The sequence below is a fragment of the Somniosus microcephalus genome, chromosome 9 (genome assembly GCF_052327205.1).
Source record: "Somniosus microcephalus isolate GS21.2 chromosome 9, FLI_Smic_1.0, whole genome shotgun sequence".
Taxonomy (NCBI): Eukaryota; Metazoa; Chordata; class Chondrichthyes; order Squaliformes; family Somniosidae; genus Somniosus; species Somniosus microcephalus.
In genome coordinates this window covers 63,998,904-64,014,639 of record NC_140995.1, presented here as the reverse complement: position 1 = coordinate 64,014,639, position 15,736 = coordinate 63,998,904, and the positions used below count along the sequence as shown (strand labels likewise).

Below are 15,736 nucleotides of genomic sequence, written 5' to 3'. Positions count from 1 at the left end.
GCTGGGGTGGCACGGTGCTATGGGGCTGTCCTACCGTGTCCCAGGTTGTCGTTCCCCGCGGCGTCCACGGTGCAGAGGAGTAGGCATCCATGCCCCGGAAGGCTGCGTCCAGCGTTAGTGCGATGTCGGAGGCTTTGTCGAGGGTGAGGTCACTCTGCTCCAGCAGTCGCTGTCGGGTGTAGTTGGACCTGTGGCCCGCTACGAAGGCATCCCGGATCAGTTCCTCCGTGTACTTAGTGGGCGTTACCGCCTTACACCCACAGGCCCGGCCAAGCACGGACAGTGCTTTGAGGTATTCCTCAGTCGATTCCCCAGGTTGTTGCTTGTGACTCCCCAGAAGGTGCCTAGCGTATACTTCGTTCACAGGGCGCGTGTACTGGGTCTTGAGGAGCTGGAGGGCGGCTGTGTACGAGGTCGCGTCCCGGATGACTGAGTACACTCGGTGGTTCACCTTGGAGAACAGGACAGACAGTTTGTCCGCATCCGTTTCGACTGCAGTGGAGGCAGTCAGGAATGTCTCGAAGCACGTGAGCCAGTGAGCAAACTTGGTGGAAGCGTCGGCTTCCCGACTGTCCAGGTCCAGGCATGCTGGTGTGAGAATCTTCTCCATTATAAAAAATTTAGTTAATAAAATTGATGCGCCATCAATTACTCAAAAGACTGAGGTTGAGCGAGTAACAATCAGGCTTTTATTAACTAAAGAATGAAGGTCTTGTCTCGAGTGGTCGACCTGTCCAGAATACTAAGGGACTGGAAGGTAGTCACTTATATACCTGGAATAGTGGGAGGAGTCAGCCGAGGCATGTCCAGACCTGTACCTAGTGGAATACACATACAGACACAGACAGGTATACAGTGGTTTACCACACAGAGGTGGTCCCTTTTCCTAGGAGCACACCAATATGACATAGAATACAAAGGAACAAAACAGCATGGGAATGCTGACGGGTTATCGCGCCTACCGTTGCCAACGGTGGAAGAGGCGCCTACAGTGGAGATATTCCACTCGACCATAGTGGAATGTCTACCGGTGACAAATTCTACCATTGAAAAGGAAACGCGAAATGACCCGACTCTCTCACGAGTCTACGATTTAACGGTGAAGGGATGGCCAGCACATGGCGAATCCCTGTTGCCAGCATTCTCGCAAAGAGGAGAACAGCTGTCAGTGTGCCGAGGAACCTTGATGTGTGGATCCAGAGTGGTGATTCCACCCAAACTCCAGGATAAAGTGCTAAAGGAGCTTCACGAGGGGCATCTGGGTGGAGTAAAAAAGAAGAACTTAGCCAGAGCGTTTGTGTGGTGGCCAGGTATCGATGGAGACATCGAAGAAATGACCAAGAGCTGTCTAGGATGCCAGAAGGTCCAAAACGCCCCACCACAAGCCCCTCATCTCCATGGCAAAGGGTACATATCGACTTTGCTGGTCCATTTATGGACTCAATGTTCTTAATCGCGGTTGATGCACACTCCAAGTGGCCGGAGGTAATAAAGATGTCCTCCACCACCACGGAAAAAACCATCACAGTATTAAGGACCATATTTGCCAGGAATGGGCTGCCTGAACAGATCTGTTCTGATAATGGACCGCAATTTGTGTCCGAAGAATTCAGGAAGTTCTTAAAAAACAATGAGGTTAAGCACTACACGTCCGCCCCATACCATCCCGCCACCAATGGATTGGCTGAAAGGTTTGTCCAGACCTTCAAGAAGGCCATAAAGGCCATGGGTAATAAAGACACAAAACTTCAGCATAAGGTAGATAACTTCTTGTTTGCGTACAGGAATGCAACACATGTGGTTACAAACCAAACCCCCGCCATGATGTTCTTCAATAGAAGCCTAAGATGCCGGCTGGATTTGGTCAAGCCAAACGTCAGAAGGGACGTAGAGAACCGGCAATTTCAAAGCATGAATGAAAGGCCAACTAGAACCTTCCAGATAGGTCAACCAGTTCTGGCCCGGGACTACCGTACCGAGAAATGGCAGCCTGGAACTATTTGCACACGACTAGGGCCGCTGATGTATACCGTGGGCATTGGAGAAAGCATAATAAGGCGCCATGCTGACCAGATCATAGAGTCATCCAAAAAAGGACAACCTACACCACAACTCTATACGCCTAGTGATGAAGTAGAGATACCCATAGTATCTACCTCCGATCCGGTGATACTGGAACCAGATGAACCAGACACTGGCATTGAAGCCAAATCGACCTTGCCAAAAGAACCTACTACACCACCGAGGCGTTATCCGGACCGAGTCAGGAAGCCTCCAGAGAGACTGAATTTGTAATTGATTGACTTCAGCAAATGTGTATATTATTGTTCTTGTAAAAATGTTATTTAATGATTACTTAAAATGTTATGTACTATTTATCTAAAAAGGGGAGGAATTGTAGTGTATGTACCTTTAAGAGGAACTATGTTTTTGAAGCCCCTGTATACTGTAGTACCAGTAGTGACCACTCGGGTATATAAGCCTGTGTAGTGTCTTGTGTAGTTAGTTCATCTCCAGACTTTGTTCAGTAAACACTTGTTAAATCAACTCCTGCATTCCGTGTCTCCATTAACACACGGATCTAACAACCAACTCCACTAAAACAGATCATATGGTCATTATCACATTGCCGTTTGTGGGACCTTGCTGTGCCCAAATTGGCTGCCGCGTCTCCTACATTAGAACAATGACTACACTTCAAAAAGTACTTCATTGGTTGTAAAGCGCTTTGGTACATCCTGAGGTTGTGAAAGGCATTCTATAAATGCAAGTACTGACCGGAGTAACCTGAAGAGGATCAAACCCAGAGCGGTCAGTCTAATTTGCACATTGCAATGATAAAGGCCAGAGTATTTGGCTTGGCTGCTGGGGAAGATCATTACCAGGCCTGATGTCCAAGGCACCAAACGGCTTTGAGGTGTGAATCCTTTCTCCACAAGAATTTCCATGCAGTTGGCAGCGGTATGAAAGGATGTTGGGGCTCCTGCTGTCTCAATGTGCAGGTTAAACCGGGGAATATCGGGTGCCTTTTCCCCACTCAGAACTGGTTTGATTTTATTAAATGGCTAAAGCTTCTCAAGAACATAGGAACGGGAGTAGACCATTTAGCCCCTCGAGCCTGTTCCACCATTCAATGAGATCATGGCTGATCTGTGACCTAAGTCCATATACCCTCCTTTGCCCCATATCCCTTAAGTTAACAAAAAACTATCAATCTCAGATCTAAAGTTAACAATTGACCCAACAGCAATTGCCGTTTGCAGAAGAGAGTTCCAAACTTCCACCACCCTTTGTGTGTAGAAGTGTTTCCCAACTTCACTCCTCAGAGGCCTGGCACTAATTTTTAGACTATACCCCGAGTCCGAGACTCCCCAACCAGCGGAAATCATTTTTCTCGATCTATCCTATCAATTCCGCTTAATATCTTGAAAACTTAGATCAAATCACCCCTTAACCTTCTAATTTCCAGGGAATACAACCCTAATTGTGTAATCTCCCCTCTTAATTTAACTCTTGGAGTCCAGGTATCATTCTGGTAAATCTACACTGCACTCCCTCCAAGGCCAATATATCCTTCCTAAGGTGTGATGCCCAGAACTGCTCACAGTACTCCAGGTGTGATCTAACCAGGGCTTTGTATAGCTGCAGCATAACTTCTATCCCCTTTTATTCTAGTCCTCTAGATATAAAGGCCAGTATTCCATTAGCATTTTTGATTATTTTCTGTACCTGTTCATGACATTTTAATAGAAACATAGAAGATAGGAGCAGGAGTAGGCCATTCGGCCCCTCGAGCCTGCTCCGCCATTCAATGAGATCATGGCTGATCATCCAAACTCAGTACCCTGTCCCTGCCTTCTCCCCATATCCCTTGATCCCTTTAGCTTTAAGAAATATATCTAACTCCTTCTTGAATATATTTAATGACTTGGCCTCAACTGTCTTCTGTGGTAGAGAATTCCACAGGTTCACCACTCTCTGGGTGAAGAAATTCCTCCTCATCTCAGTCCTAAATGGCTTACCCCTTATCCTTAGACTGTAACCCCTGTTCTGGACTCCCCGCCATCAGGAACATCTTTCCTGCATCTAGTCTGTCTAGTCCTGTTAGAATTTTATAAGTTTCAATGAGATCCCCTCTCATTCTTCTAAACTCCAGCGAGTATAAGCCCAATCGTCCCAATCACCCCTCATACGTCATTCCTGCCATCCTAGGTATCAGTCTGGTGAATCTTCGCTGCACTCCCTCCATGGCAAGAACATCCTTCCTCAGATAAGGCGACCAAAACTGCACACAATACTCAAGGTGTGGTCTCACCAAGGCCCTGTACAACTGCAGCAAGACATCCTTGTTCCTGTACTCGAACCCTCTCGCTACGAAGGCCAACATACCATTTGCCTTCTTAACCGCCTGCATGCTTACCTTCAGCGACTGGTGCACAAGGACACCCAGGTCTCGTTGCACTTCCCCTTCTCCTAATCTATTGCTGTTCAGATAATAATCTGCCTTCCTGTTTTTGCCACCAAAGTGGATAACTTCGCATTTATCCACATTATACTGCATCTGCCCAATCACCCAACCTGTCCAAATCATACTGGAGTTTCTCGGCATCCTCCTCACAGCACACACGCCCACCCAGCTTTGTGTCGTCTGCAAACTTGGAGATATTACATCTAATTCCCTTGTCTAGATCATTAATATATATTGTGAATAGCTGGGGTCCTAGGACCGATCCCTGCAGTACCCCACTAGTCACTGCCTGCCACTCGGAAAAAGAGCCGTTTATTCCAACGCTTTGCTTCCTGTCTGCCAACCAGTTCTCTATCCAAGTCAGTACCTTGCCCCCAATCCCATGTGCCTCAACTTTACACGCTAATCTCTTATGTGGGACCTTATCGAAAGCCTTCTGAAAGTCCAAATACACCACATCCACTGGTTCTCCCTTATCTATTCTACCAGTTACATCCTCAAAAAATTCCAGTAGATCAGTCAAGCACGATTTACCTTTTGTAAATCCATGTTGACTTTGTCCGACCCCGTCACTGTTTTCCAAGTGCTCTGCTATTACATCTTTTATAATGGACTCTAGCATTTTCCCCACTACCGATGTCAGGCTTACCGGTCTATAATTCCCCGTTTTCTCTCTACCACCTTTTTTTTAAATAGTGGGGTTACATTAGCTACCCTCCAATCCATGGGAACTATTCCAGAGTCTATAGAATTTTGGAAGATGACCAGCAATGCATCTACTGTTTCTCGGGCCACTTCCTTAAGTACCCTAGGATGTAGATCATCAGGCCCTGGGGATTTATCGGCCATCAATCCCGTCAATTTCCCTAACACCATTTCCCTACAAATACTGATTTCATTCAGTTCCTCCCTCTCATTAGACCCTATGTTCCCCGACATCTCTGGGAGGTTATTTGTGTCCTCCTTTGTGAAGACAGAACCAAAGTATGTATTTAATTAGTCTGCCATTTCTTTGTTCCCCATTATAAATTCCCCGGATTCTGACCGCAAGGGACCTACGCTTGACTTCACCAATCTTTTTCTCTTCACATATCTGTAGAAGCTTTTACAGTCAGTTTTTAGGTTCCCTGAAAGCTTACTCTCATACTCTATTTTCCCCCTCTTAATTAGTCCCTTCGTCCTCCTTTGCTGAATCGTAAACTGCTCCCAATCCTCAGGTTTACTGCTTTTTCTGGCCAATTTATATGTCCTCTCCTTGGATCTTATGCTATCCCTAATTTCCCTTGTTAGCCACGGTTGAGTCACCTTTTTTGTTTTATTTTTATGCCAAACAGGGATGAACAAATTCTGTAGTTCATCCATGCGATCTTTAAATGTTTGCTATTGCCTATCCACCGTCAACCCTTTGAGTAACATTCCCCAATCAATCCTACCCAACTCGCGCCTCATACCATCGTAGTTTCCTTTATTTAAATTCAGGACCCTAGTCTGAGTCAACTACTTCATTCTCCATCTTAAATGAAGAATTCGATCATATTATGATCACTCTTCCCCAAGGGGCCCTCGCACAACAAGATTGCTAATTAATCCTTTCTCATTACATAATACCCAGTCTAAGATGGCCTGATCTCTAGTTGGTTCCTCGACATATTGGTCCAGGAAACCATCCCGTATACACTCCAGGAATTCCTCCGCCACAGTATTGTTACTAATTTGGTTAGCCCAATCTATATGTAGATTAAAGTCACCCATGATAACTGCTGTGCCCTTATTGCACGCGACTCTAATTTCCCGTTTAATGCCATCCTCAACCTCCACATTACTGTTTGGGGGTCTGTATACAACTCCCACTAACGTTTTCTGCCCCTTGGTATTTCTCAGCTCTACCCATACAGATTCCACATCATCAGAGCGAATATCCTTCCTTACGATTGTGTTAATCTCCTCTTTAACTAGCAATGCTACCCCACCTCCTTTTCCTTTTTGCCTGTCTTTCCTGAATATTGAATACCCCTGGATGTTGAGTTCCCAGCCTTGGTCACCCTGGAGCCATGTTTCCGTAATCCCAATCATATCCGTTTACATCTATTTGCGCAGCTAATTCATCCACCTTATTACGAATGCTCCTCGCATTAAGGCACAGCGCTTTCAGGCTTGTTTTTTTTTTAACACTCTTAGAATTATTATTTACTGTGGCCATGTTTGATTTAAACCCTTGATTTCTCTGTCTGCCACTTTTGCTTTTCTCCTTCCTGTCTTTTGCTTCTATCCTTGTTTCCCTTTCCTCTGTCTCCCTGCACAGGTTCCCAACCCCCTGCCAATGATCTATGTACATGGAACTCCAAGCTGACCTCCACTGTTTCTAGCTTTTCACCATTTAGAAAGTAGTCTGTTCTATCCTTTTTAGGTCCAAAGTAGATGACCTCACATCAAAATCCATTTGCCACAATTTTACCCAATCTATTAATATCTCTAATTTTATGCTTCCATCTACACTGCTTACAATGCCGCCTATCTTTGTGTCATTGGCAAACTTGTATATGTGGCTTTCTATCCCATTATCTAAGTCATTAATAAATACAGTGAATAGTTGAGGTCCCAACACAGATCCTTGCGCGACATCACTAGTCACATCCTGCCAATTAGAGTACCTGCCCATTATCCCTACTCTGTCTCCTGCTACTCAGCCAATTTCCTAACCAGGTCAATAATTTGCCTTCAATTCCATGAGCTTCACACCTCATGAGGAACTTTATCAAATGCCTTCTGGAAGTCCATATAAATAATATCCATAGACATTCCCCTATCTACTACTTTAGTCACCTCATCAAAAAATTCAGCTCGGTTCATCAGGCAGGCATGGCCTACCCTTTACAAATCCATGCCGGCTCTCTCTGATCAGCTGAAAATTTTCAAGGTGTTCAGTCATTCTATCCTTAATGATAGACTCCAGTAATTTCCCAACAACACATATTAGGCTAACTGGTATACAAGTGTCAACCGTGGCTCAGTTGGTAGCTTGGCAGGGGGATGGGCACCAGCATATAGGAGTAGAAAAGAGGAATATGGTGCACAAAAGTGTGAGTGTGTTGGATAGTACTAGAGAAGATAGTACTAGAGGTGGTAGTAGTACCATATTAGATAGGAGCAGACTAAGAAAAATTCAAAAATGGGTCTAGAATGCATGTACGTAAACGCACAAAGTGTGGTGAATAAGGTTGGTGAGCTACAAGCACAATTAGCTGTGTGGCAATAACAGAAACATGCCTTAAAACGGTGAGGACTGGGCACTTAATATTCAAGGGTACAAGGTGTTCAGAAAAGATAGGGAAGGAAAAAAGGGAAATAAAAACGGAAAATGCTGGAGAAACTCAGCAGGCCAGGCACCATCTGTGAAGAGAGAAACAGAGTTAACGTTTCAGGTCGATGACCTTTCGTCAGAACTGGAAAAAAAGCAGGAAATGGAACAGATTTTTAAGCAAGTGAAGAGGCTGGGAAAGAGGGGAGTGGATGAAAGAACAAAAGGGAAGGTATGTGATAGGATGGAAGGCGGGAGAGGTTAAGAGGCATTAAGAGATATTCAAGGCAAAAGGAGATGGTAATGGGACAGGTTAAGAAACAAAGGATGGCTCTAGATGAAGTGTAAATTGTGCTGGCAGAATGAAAGACAGCTGCCATGTGGGGGAGAAGAAAAAAAGGACACAGACAAAAAGTGTGGATAAAAATATATAATATAATATATATATAGATAGGGGCCAAGGTTATGATCTGAAATTGTTGCTCTCTATGTTGAGTCCGGAAGGCTGTAAAGTGCCTAATCGAAAGATGAGGTGCTGTTCCTCGAGCTTACGCTGAACTTCCGTGGAACAATGCAAGAGGCCAAGGACGGTGAGGTCGGAGTGGGAGTGGAGCGGGGAATTAAAATGACAGGCAACTGGAAGCTCGGGGTCCCCCTTACGAACTGAACGAAGGTGTTCCGCAAAGCAGTCACCCAATCTGCGTTTGGTCTCCCCAATGTAGAGGAGACCACATCGTGAGCAGCGAATACAGTATACTAAATTGCGAGAAGTACAAGTAAATCACCGTTTCACCTGGAAGGGGTATTTGGGGCCCTGGACAGTGGGAAGCGGGGGGAGGTATAAGGGCATGTGTTGCATCACCTGCGTTTGCATGAGATGGTGCCGGGCGAAGGGGAAGGGGTGTTGGGGGTGACATGAATCAGTCATTCATGAAAGAAAGACTTATGAAATAATACTGAGCGGCCTACAGATGGCGCTGTCCAGGGAGAGTATAAATACTCGGGCACGGGCCCAGCTTGCGCAAGACATTCTTAACAGGAACTAGTGAAGGACACAACTAGACCTCCATGTTGTAAAACAGTTGATTAAAGCTTTGTTTAATGCTTAGACCAAGTGCCTAGTAGTTTTCTTACGTCAGGGGGTGAAAGCGGAGTGGACCAGGGTGTCACGGAGGGAGCGGTCCGTATGGAATGCTGAAAGGGGAGGCGAGGGGAAGATGCATTTGGTGGTGGGATCACGCTGGAGGTGGCGGAAATGGTGGAGGATGATCCGTTGAATGTGGAGGCTGGTGGGGTGAAAGGTGAGGACAACTCTGTCGTGGTTCTGGGAGGGAGGGGTGGGGGGGGGGGGGTGAGGGCAGAAGTGCGGGAGATAGAACGGACACGGTCAAGGGCCGTGTCAACCACTGTAGAGGGGAATCCTCGGTTGAGGAAAAAGACATGTCAGAAGCACTGGTATGGAAGATGGCATCATCAGAGCAGATGTGGCAGAGACGGAAAGGAAAAAACGGAGGTGGGGTGGCAGTGTTGATTAAGGTAGACATTGTAGTGTTGGAAAGGGAGGATGTTCTTGAGGGGACAAGGACAGAATCCATTTGGTTAGAGTTGAGAAGCAAAAAAGGTATGATCACGTGATTGGGGGTATTCTATGGGCCTCCAAATTGTGAGAGGGAGGTAGAGGAGCAAATCTAAAGGGTAATCGCAGAGATATGCAAGAGCTATAGAGTGGTGATATTGGGGGACTTTAATTACCCAAATATTGATTGGGATAATGCTAGGGTAAAGGGAAAGGAGGGGGAGGAATTTCTGAAATGTGTTTAGGAGAATTTCCTTGACAAATATGTTCTTGGCCCAACTAGGAAGGAGGCATTGCTGGATCTGGTGCTGAGGAATGTGGGCCAGGTCGACCAAGTATCTGTGGGAGAACACTTGGGTATGAGTGATCATCGTATCATAAGATTTAGATTAGCAATGGAGAGGAGCAAGGAACAATCGAGAGTGGAACTTCTAAACTGGAATAGGGCTAACTTCAATGGGATGCAAAAGGATCCAGCCAGGGTAAAATGGAACCAAAGACTGACAGGAAAAACTAACGGAACAATGGGTGATCTTTAAGGAGGAGATGTTCCAAGTACAGGCTAGGTACATTGCAACAAGAGGGAAGGGTAAGGGAACCAAAGCAAAGGCTTCTTGGATGACGAGGGCAATAGAGAAATGGGTGCATGATGCATGTCAGGTGAATTCTTCAAGGGAGAACCAGACCAAATACAATAAGTTGAGAGGGGATGTGAAGATGAAAATAAGATTGGCAAAGAGAGAATGAGAGTAGAATGGCAGTTAACATAAAAGGGAATCCAAAAATCTTCTACTGGCATGTAAACAGTAAGCAGGTAGGAAGAGGCTGGGTGGGGCCTATTAGAGACAAAGAAAGTGATATATGCTTAGAATCGCAGGGCAAGGCTAGAATACTCAATGAGTACTTTGTATCGGTTTTTACTGAGGAGGTGGATGCTGACAAAATATCAGTAGAAGTGGAAAATGTAGAAGCAATGGAAGGGGTGAAAATTGATAAGACAGGGTGTACTAGAAAGGCTGGGCATGCTTAGAGTGAACAAGTCACCTGGTCCAGATGGCTTGCATCCCAGGTTGCAAAGGGAATTGGGGGAGGAGGTAGCGGAAGGGCTTGCCATAATTTTCCAATCTTCCCTAGATGCGGGGGAGGTGCCCGAGGATTGAAAAGTGGCTAATGTGACACTAGTGTTCAAGAAAGGGTGTAAGGACAATCCTAGTAACTACAGGCCTGTCAGTTTATCAGTGGTGGGTAAAGTTCTAGAAACAATAATCAAGGGAAAAATTAACGGGCACTTGGAGAGGTTTAAGTTAATTAAGGAGAGCCAACATGATTTGTAAAAGGCAGATCGTGTTTGACTAATCTAATTGAATTTTTTGATGAAGTAACAGAGAGGATTGATGAAGGGAATGCAATGGATGTTGCCTACTTGGATTTTCGGAAGGCGTTTGATAAAGTACCACATAGAAGGCTGGTTAACAAAATTGAGGCTCATGGAATAGGTGGGTCAATGGCAGCTTGGATAAGGAATTGGCTTAAGGACAGAAAACAGCAAGTTATGGTAAATGGCTGTTTTTCAGACTGGATGATGGTAGATAGTGGTATTCCCCAAGGGTCAGTGCTGGGGCCATTGCTTTTTTTGATATTTATAAATGACCTGATATTGGAATACAGAGTAGAATTTCTAAATTTGCCGATGACACCAAACTTTGGGGTGTGGCAAACAGTGATGATGACACCAATCGACTGCAACAGGACATAGAAAGGCTAGCAGAATGGGCAGACAACTGGCAGATGGAATTTAAGAGAGAAATGTGAGGTGATGCATTTTGGCAGAAGGAACAGGGAGGCAATATACAATTAATGGCACAGTTTTAAAGAGTGTGCTGGGACTGAGGGACCTGGGAGTTAATGTGCATAGGTCCCTGAAGGTGGTAGGACATATTAAGAGAGTGGTTAACAAAGCATATGGTATCTTGGGCTTCATAAATAGAGGTATTGAGCACAAAAGTAGAGAAGTTATGCTGAACCTTTATAAAGCGCTGGTTAGGCCACAACCGGAGTATTGCGTCCAGTTCTGGTCATCACACTTTAGGAAGGCTGTGAAGGCCCTTGAGAGGGTGCAGAGGAGATTTACCAGAATGGTTCCAGGGATGGGGGAATCTTAGCTACAAGGACAGGTTGGAGAAGCTGAATTTGTTTTCATTAGAGCAAAAGGCGGTTGAGGGGTGATTTGATAGAGGTGTACAAGATTATGACTGGTTTGGATAGGCTAGATGGGGAAAGGTTGTTCCCACTAGTTGATGGTTCAAGGACGAGGGGACACAGATTTAAGGTTTTAGGAAAGAGATACAGGGGGGGGGGTGAGGAAAAACTTTTTTTACGCAGCGAGTGGTGATGACCTGGAATTCGCTGCCGACGGAAGTGGTGGAAGCAGAGATACTCAATGTTTTCAAGGGGAGACTGGATAGGCACTTGAGGGAAATAAACTTGCAGGGCTACAGGGACAGAGCAGGGAAATGGGACTGACTGGATTGCTCTACAGAGAGCTGGCATGGACTCGACAGGCTGAATGGCCTCCTTCTGAGCCGTTATGACTCTTGTCTGAGTCAGAAGGTTGTAGGTTCAAGTCTCACTCCAGAGACTTGTGCACAAAAATCTAGGCTGACACTCCAGTGTAGTACTGAGGGAGTGCTGCACCATCAGAGGTGCCGTCTTTTGGATGAGACGTTAAACCGAGGCCTCATCTGCTCTCTCAGGTGGATGTAAAAGATCCCATGGCACTATTTTAAAGAAGAGCAGGGGAGTTATCCCCAGTGTTCTGGCCAATAATTATCCCTCAATCAACATCACTAAAACAGATTATCTAGTCATTATCACATTGCTATTTGTGGGATCTTGCCGTGTGCAAATTGGCTGCCATGTTTCCTACAACTACACTTCAAAAGTATTTCATTGGCTGCAAAGCACTTTGGGACATCCCGTGGTCATGAAAGGTGCTATATTTTTTTTATTTAATTCCCTGGTTTCCCTCTCTCACCTTTCTTAAATAGCGGAGTGTCATGCGCAATTTTCCAATTTAAAGGAACAGGTCCCGAATCAAGAGAACCGTGGAAGATTATATTTAGGGCATGTGCAATGTTCTCATCTTCCTTTAATACCCTGGGATGGAAACTATCTGGTCCTGGGGATTTGTCACTCTTTAGTACCATTATTTTCTTCATTAGTTATTCTGCCTACGTTAATTTTGCTAAGTCCTCGTCCCTGATTCCATATTAGTTTCCTTGGGATTTCTGGCATGCTGACCTCTTCCTCTATTGTAAATACTGATGCAAAGTAATTATTCAACATGTCCACCACTTCCTTATTTTCATTGGCAGTATCACCGATGTCAGTTTTCAAGGGGCCCACATTGCTCCTGACTACCCTCTTTTTCCTCATATAATTGTAAAAATTGTGTGTTGATTTTGATATCCCTTGCAAGCTTCTTTTCATACTCACTTTTTGTAGCTCTTACTATCTGTTTTGTCACCCTTTGTTGTTCTTTGTATCTCTCCCAGTTGCCAGGATCTGTGCTAGATTTTGCATTTTTGTATGCTTTGTCTTTTAGTTTTATATTGTCCCTTACCTCTTTAGTCATCCATAGCAAGTAGAGTTCTTGCCCCTTAGGGGTATAAACTGGTTCTGTATCACAATAAATTCTTTTTTGAACACCTCCCACTGATCATCTGTTGTTTTACCCATTAACAGATTGGCCCAGTTTACTGTGGACATTGCCTAAATCTAGAATCTTAGTAGCTTTTTTTTCCCCCCCCCCACGATTCTCCCTTTCAAACACTACGTTGAACTTGATCATTTTATGATTGCTATTAGATAAATGTTCACACACCATTAGGCTGTTTACTAAATCTGGCTCATTACTTATTACTAAATCTAATATGGTCTGCCCCCTTGTTGATTCTAGGATATATTGTTGCAGAAAACTATCCTGAACACACTCAGGAATCTCTAGGCCCCCATAGAAGGACAGGTGGTGATTCTGCCAGTCAACACCAGACCTTGCACAAGCTTGATTTCTCCTTTGGTTTGATAACATAAGAACTGAACCCTGATTGGATGAGCACCGAGGTGAGTTTATGGGCACTCGGTTAGACAGGCCTCATACCCTATATATTGCCTCGAGCAATCCCTAAATCACCAAATATTAAAAGGAACTTCTCCCACTGAAAACAGGCAAGCAGTTTTCTCCTCTGAATATGCAAAAACTCATTGTTCGTAGCATATCAATTCTGCACCTCTTCAAAGCGAGTAACCATTTTCCTCATGCTAGATTTAAGATGCTTCATCTTGGAGCTCAATGAAGTTTGAGAAACTTAGACTTCCTGCACGATGGTACTGGATGAAATTCAGACGGTCATAGCAATAGATGGCAGGAGCTGTATATCTGATCCAGCATGCACAGCCCCTCCCCCCAGCAGCCGGTATAACGGGCAGGCAAGACAATACATTAAGTTTTTTTCTCTCCTCTGGTCACGAGGCAACAGTGATACTGTAATGTCAAAAAACTACAGTAAAGTTTGGCAAGGATAAGTAATTAAAAATAAAGTGCAAGAAAAGCAAGAGACACAACTATCACCAAAAGTTCCTTGATCTTGCCTTCCTTCACCACTGCATTTCAGGTCACTCATTTCTCTCTTCCTTCACTCACATCTGGCTTTCCTCTACAGCTACTTTTTCCTCTTCTTCTGCATTTTATTTATACCTTCTCTCTTGCTACCTCCTACGTCCCTTGTTTGGTTCTGTCTTAGAGTAATCGAGCTACTACATCGGAGGCTGCAGCGAGCAAGTGGCCCAGACAGAACTTGGATGAATTTTATTTTTTTAATCTCCACTAATAAAACACACTACTCTTCTGATCAGTTTAGCAGCAAGCATTTAATCCCACATGGACAAATGTAAGGAACAGATGGGCTGTTAATACTTCCAGTGAAAAAGCTGTTTCTGTTGAAGTACCAGTTATATAGATTTTTATGCAATAATTGAGATACAGTATACAAGTAATTTGAGACATGACGTGGTAAGTGTAGCTTGCTTGGGAGAAAAAGTGACTGTGGACCTATGGTTCCCAAGGCTCTCCACCACTGGGATTTTCCTCATGTATTGTTTAAGTCTGTTGTAGACTAATTGATAGAGATTGATTGCTAAGATTAGTCAACAATCCATTACCCTTGTATGATGTGACTGCCAGGATGGTAAAAGGCAAATTAGATAGACCTTGGATTTTCTTCATCTAACTGTTTCTATGTAATGCTTTTATGTTGACACCTGAAACATCTCCCTTCCCAATTCTCTGGCTGCAAATATTTGAACATGACATGGCAATGAATCCGGTGTAGGGGTCCACCCAGATAGTGGAGCTACAAATCCACTCGAGACTTGAGCACATAATCCAGGCTGACACGCCCAGTGCAGAGGGAGTGCTACACTGTCCGAGGTGCCGCCTTTCGGATGAGACGTTAAACCGAGGACCCGTCTGCTCTCTCGGGTGGATGTAAAAGATCCCACGGCACTATTGGAAGAGGAGCAGAGGAGCTCTCCCACCCCTGTCCTGGCCAATATTAATTCCCTCAATCAACATCATTAAAAAACAGATTATCTGGTCACTTATCACATTGTAGGATCCTGCTGTGCCCAGTTTGGCTGCTGCGTTTCCCTATAATACAAACGGTAGGGTAAATGCATTTCCAAATCTACTTAATTGAGGAGGCTCCCAGTGAAAGAAAAGCAGATCGCGGGTCTGAGACTCTCCGCGCTCCGGTAAGTGGAAGGAAACTTACGTGACAGAAGCAGTCCTCGGCCTCGGGGTCCGTGCCCCAGCGCCCGCTGCCGGGCGGGGTCCGTGGGTTGCTGAGCCAGACACCGCCGAGGATGAGCAGCAGGGAGACGAGCGCAGCACCGCTCCTCATCGCCCCTTCGGCCACAGCTTCAACTCATCACACGCACACAGCCTGTCGGCTCCACTGCACTCTGCGACCGCCGACTAATCGTTCAGGCCGGAAGAGGAAGTGGGAAGAGACACTGGGACCCCGCGCCTCCTCCCGCTGAAGGAACAGCCAAGCTAATATTGACTAGGAGCAACCATCGGGGCACGAAATATATCATCGATATCGGGCATCAATAAACTGAAATAGAAACAGAAAATGCTGCAAATACTTAGCAGGTCAGGCAGCAGCTGCCGAGAGCATCTCCGTAAAATCGCCCGTCTCCGCCCTGCCTCAGCTCATCCACTGCTGAAACCCTCATCCATGCCCTTGTTACCTCTAGACTTGACTATTCCAACACATGCCTGACTGGCCTCCCACATTCTACCCTATGTAAATTTGAGGACATCCAAAACTCA

The 15,736-nt window shown here is 45.1% G+C and overlaps 1 protein-coding gene across 4 annotated transcripts in view; it reads right to left on the bottom strand.

The window, feature by feature from the left end:
- Window positions 1-15,431, bottom strand: part of ero1b (endoplasmic reticulum oxidoreductase 1 beta) — a 275,013-nt gene extending 259,582 nt beyond the window's left edge. For 2 of the 4 annotated variants that reach the window (XM_085996679.1, XM_085996680.1), the window contains exon 1: window positions 15,174-15,429. In XM_085996679.1, the coding sequence (XP_085852805.1) occupies window positions 15,174-15,302 (129 nt within the window). In that variant the 5' untranslated portion in view covers window positions 15,303-15,429. Of the gene's footprint in view, window positions 1-15,173 lie in introns of all 4 variants that reach the window. The other 2 variants (XM_085996681.1, XM_085996682.1) reach the window with 2 other exon arrangements.
- Between the last annotated feature and the right edge of the window lie 305 nt (window positions 15,432-15,736).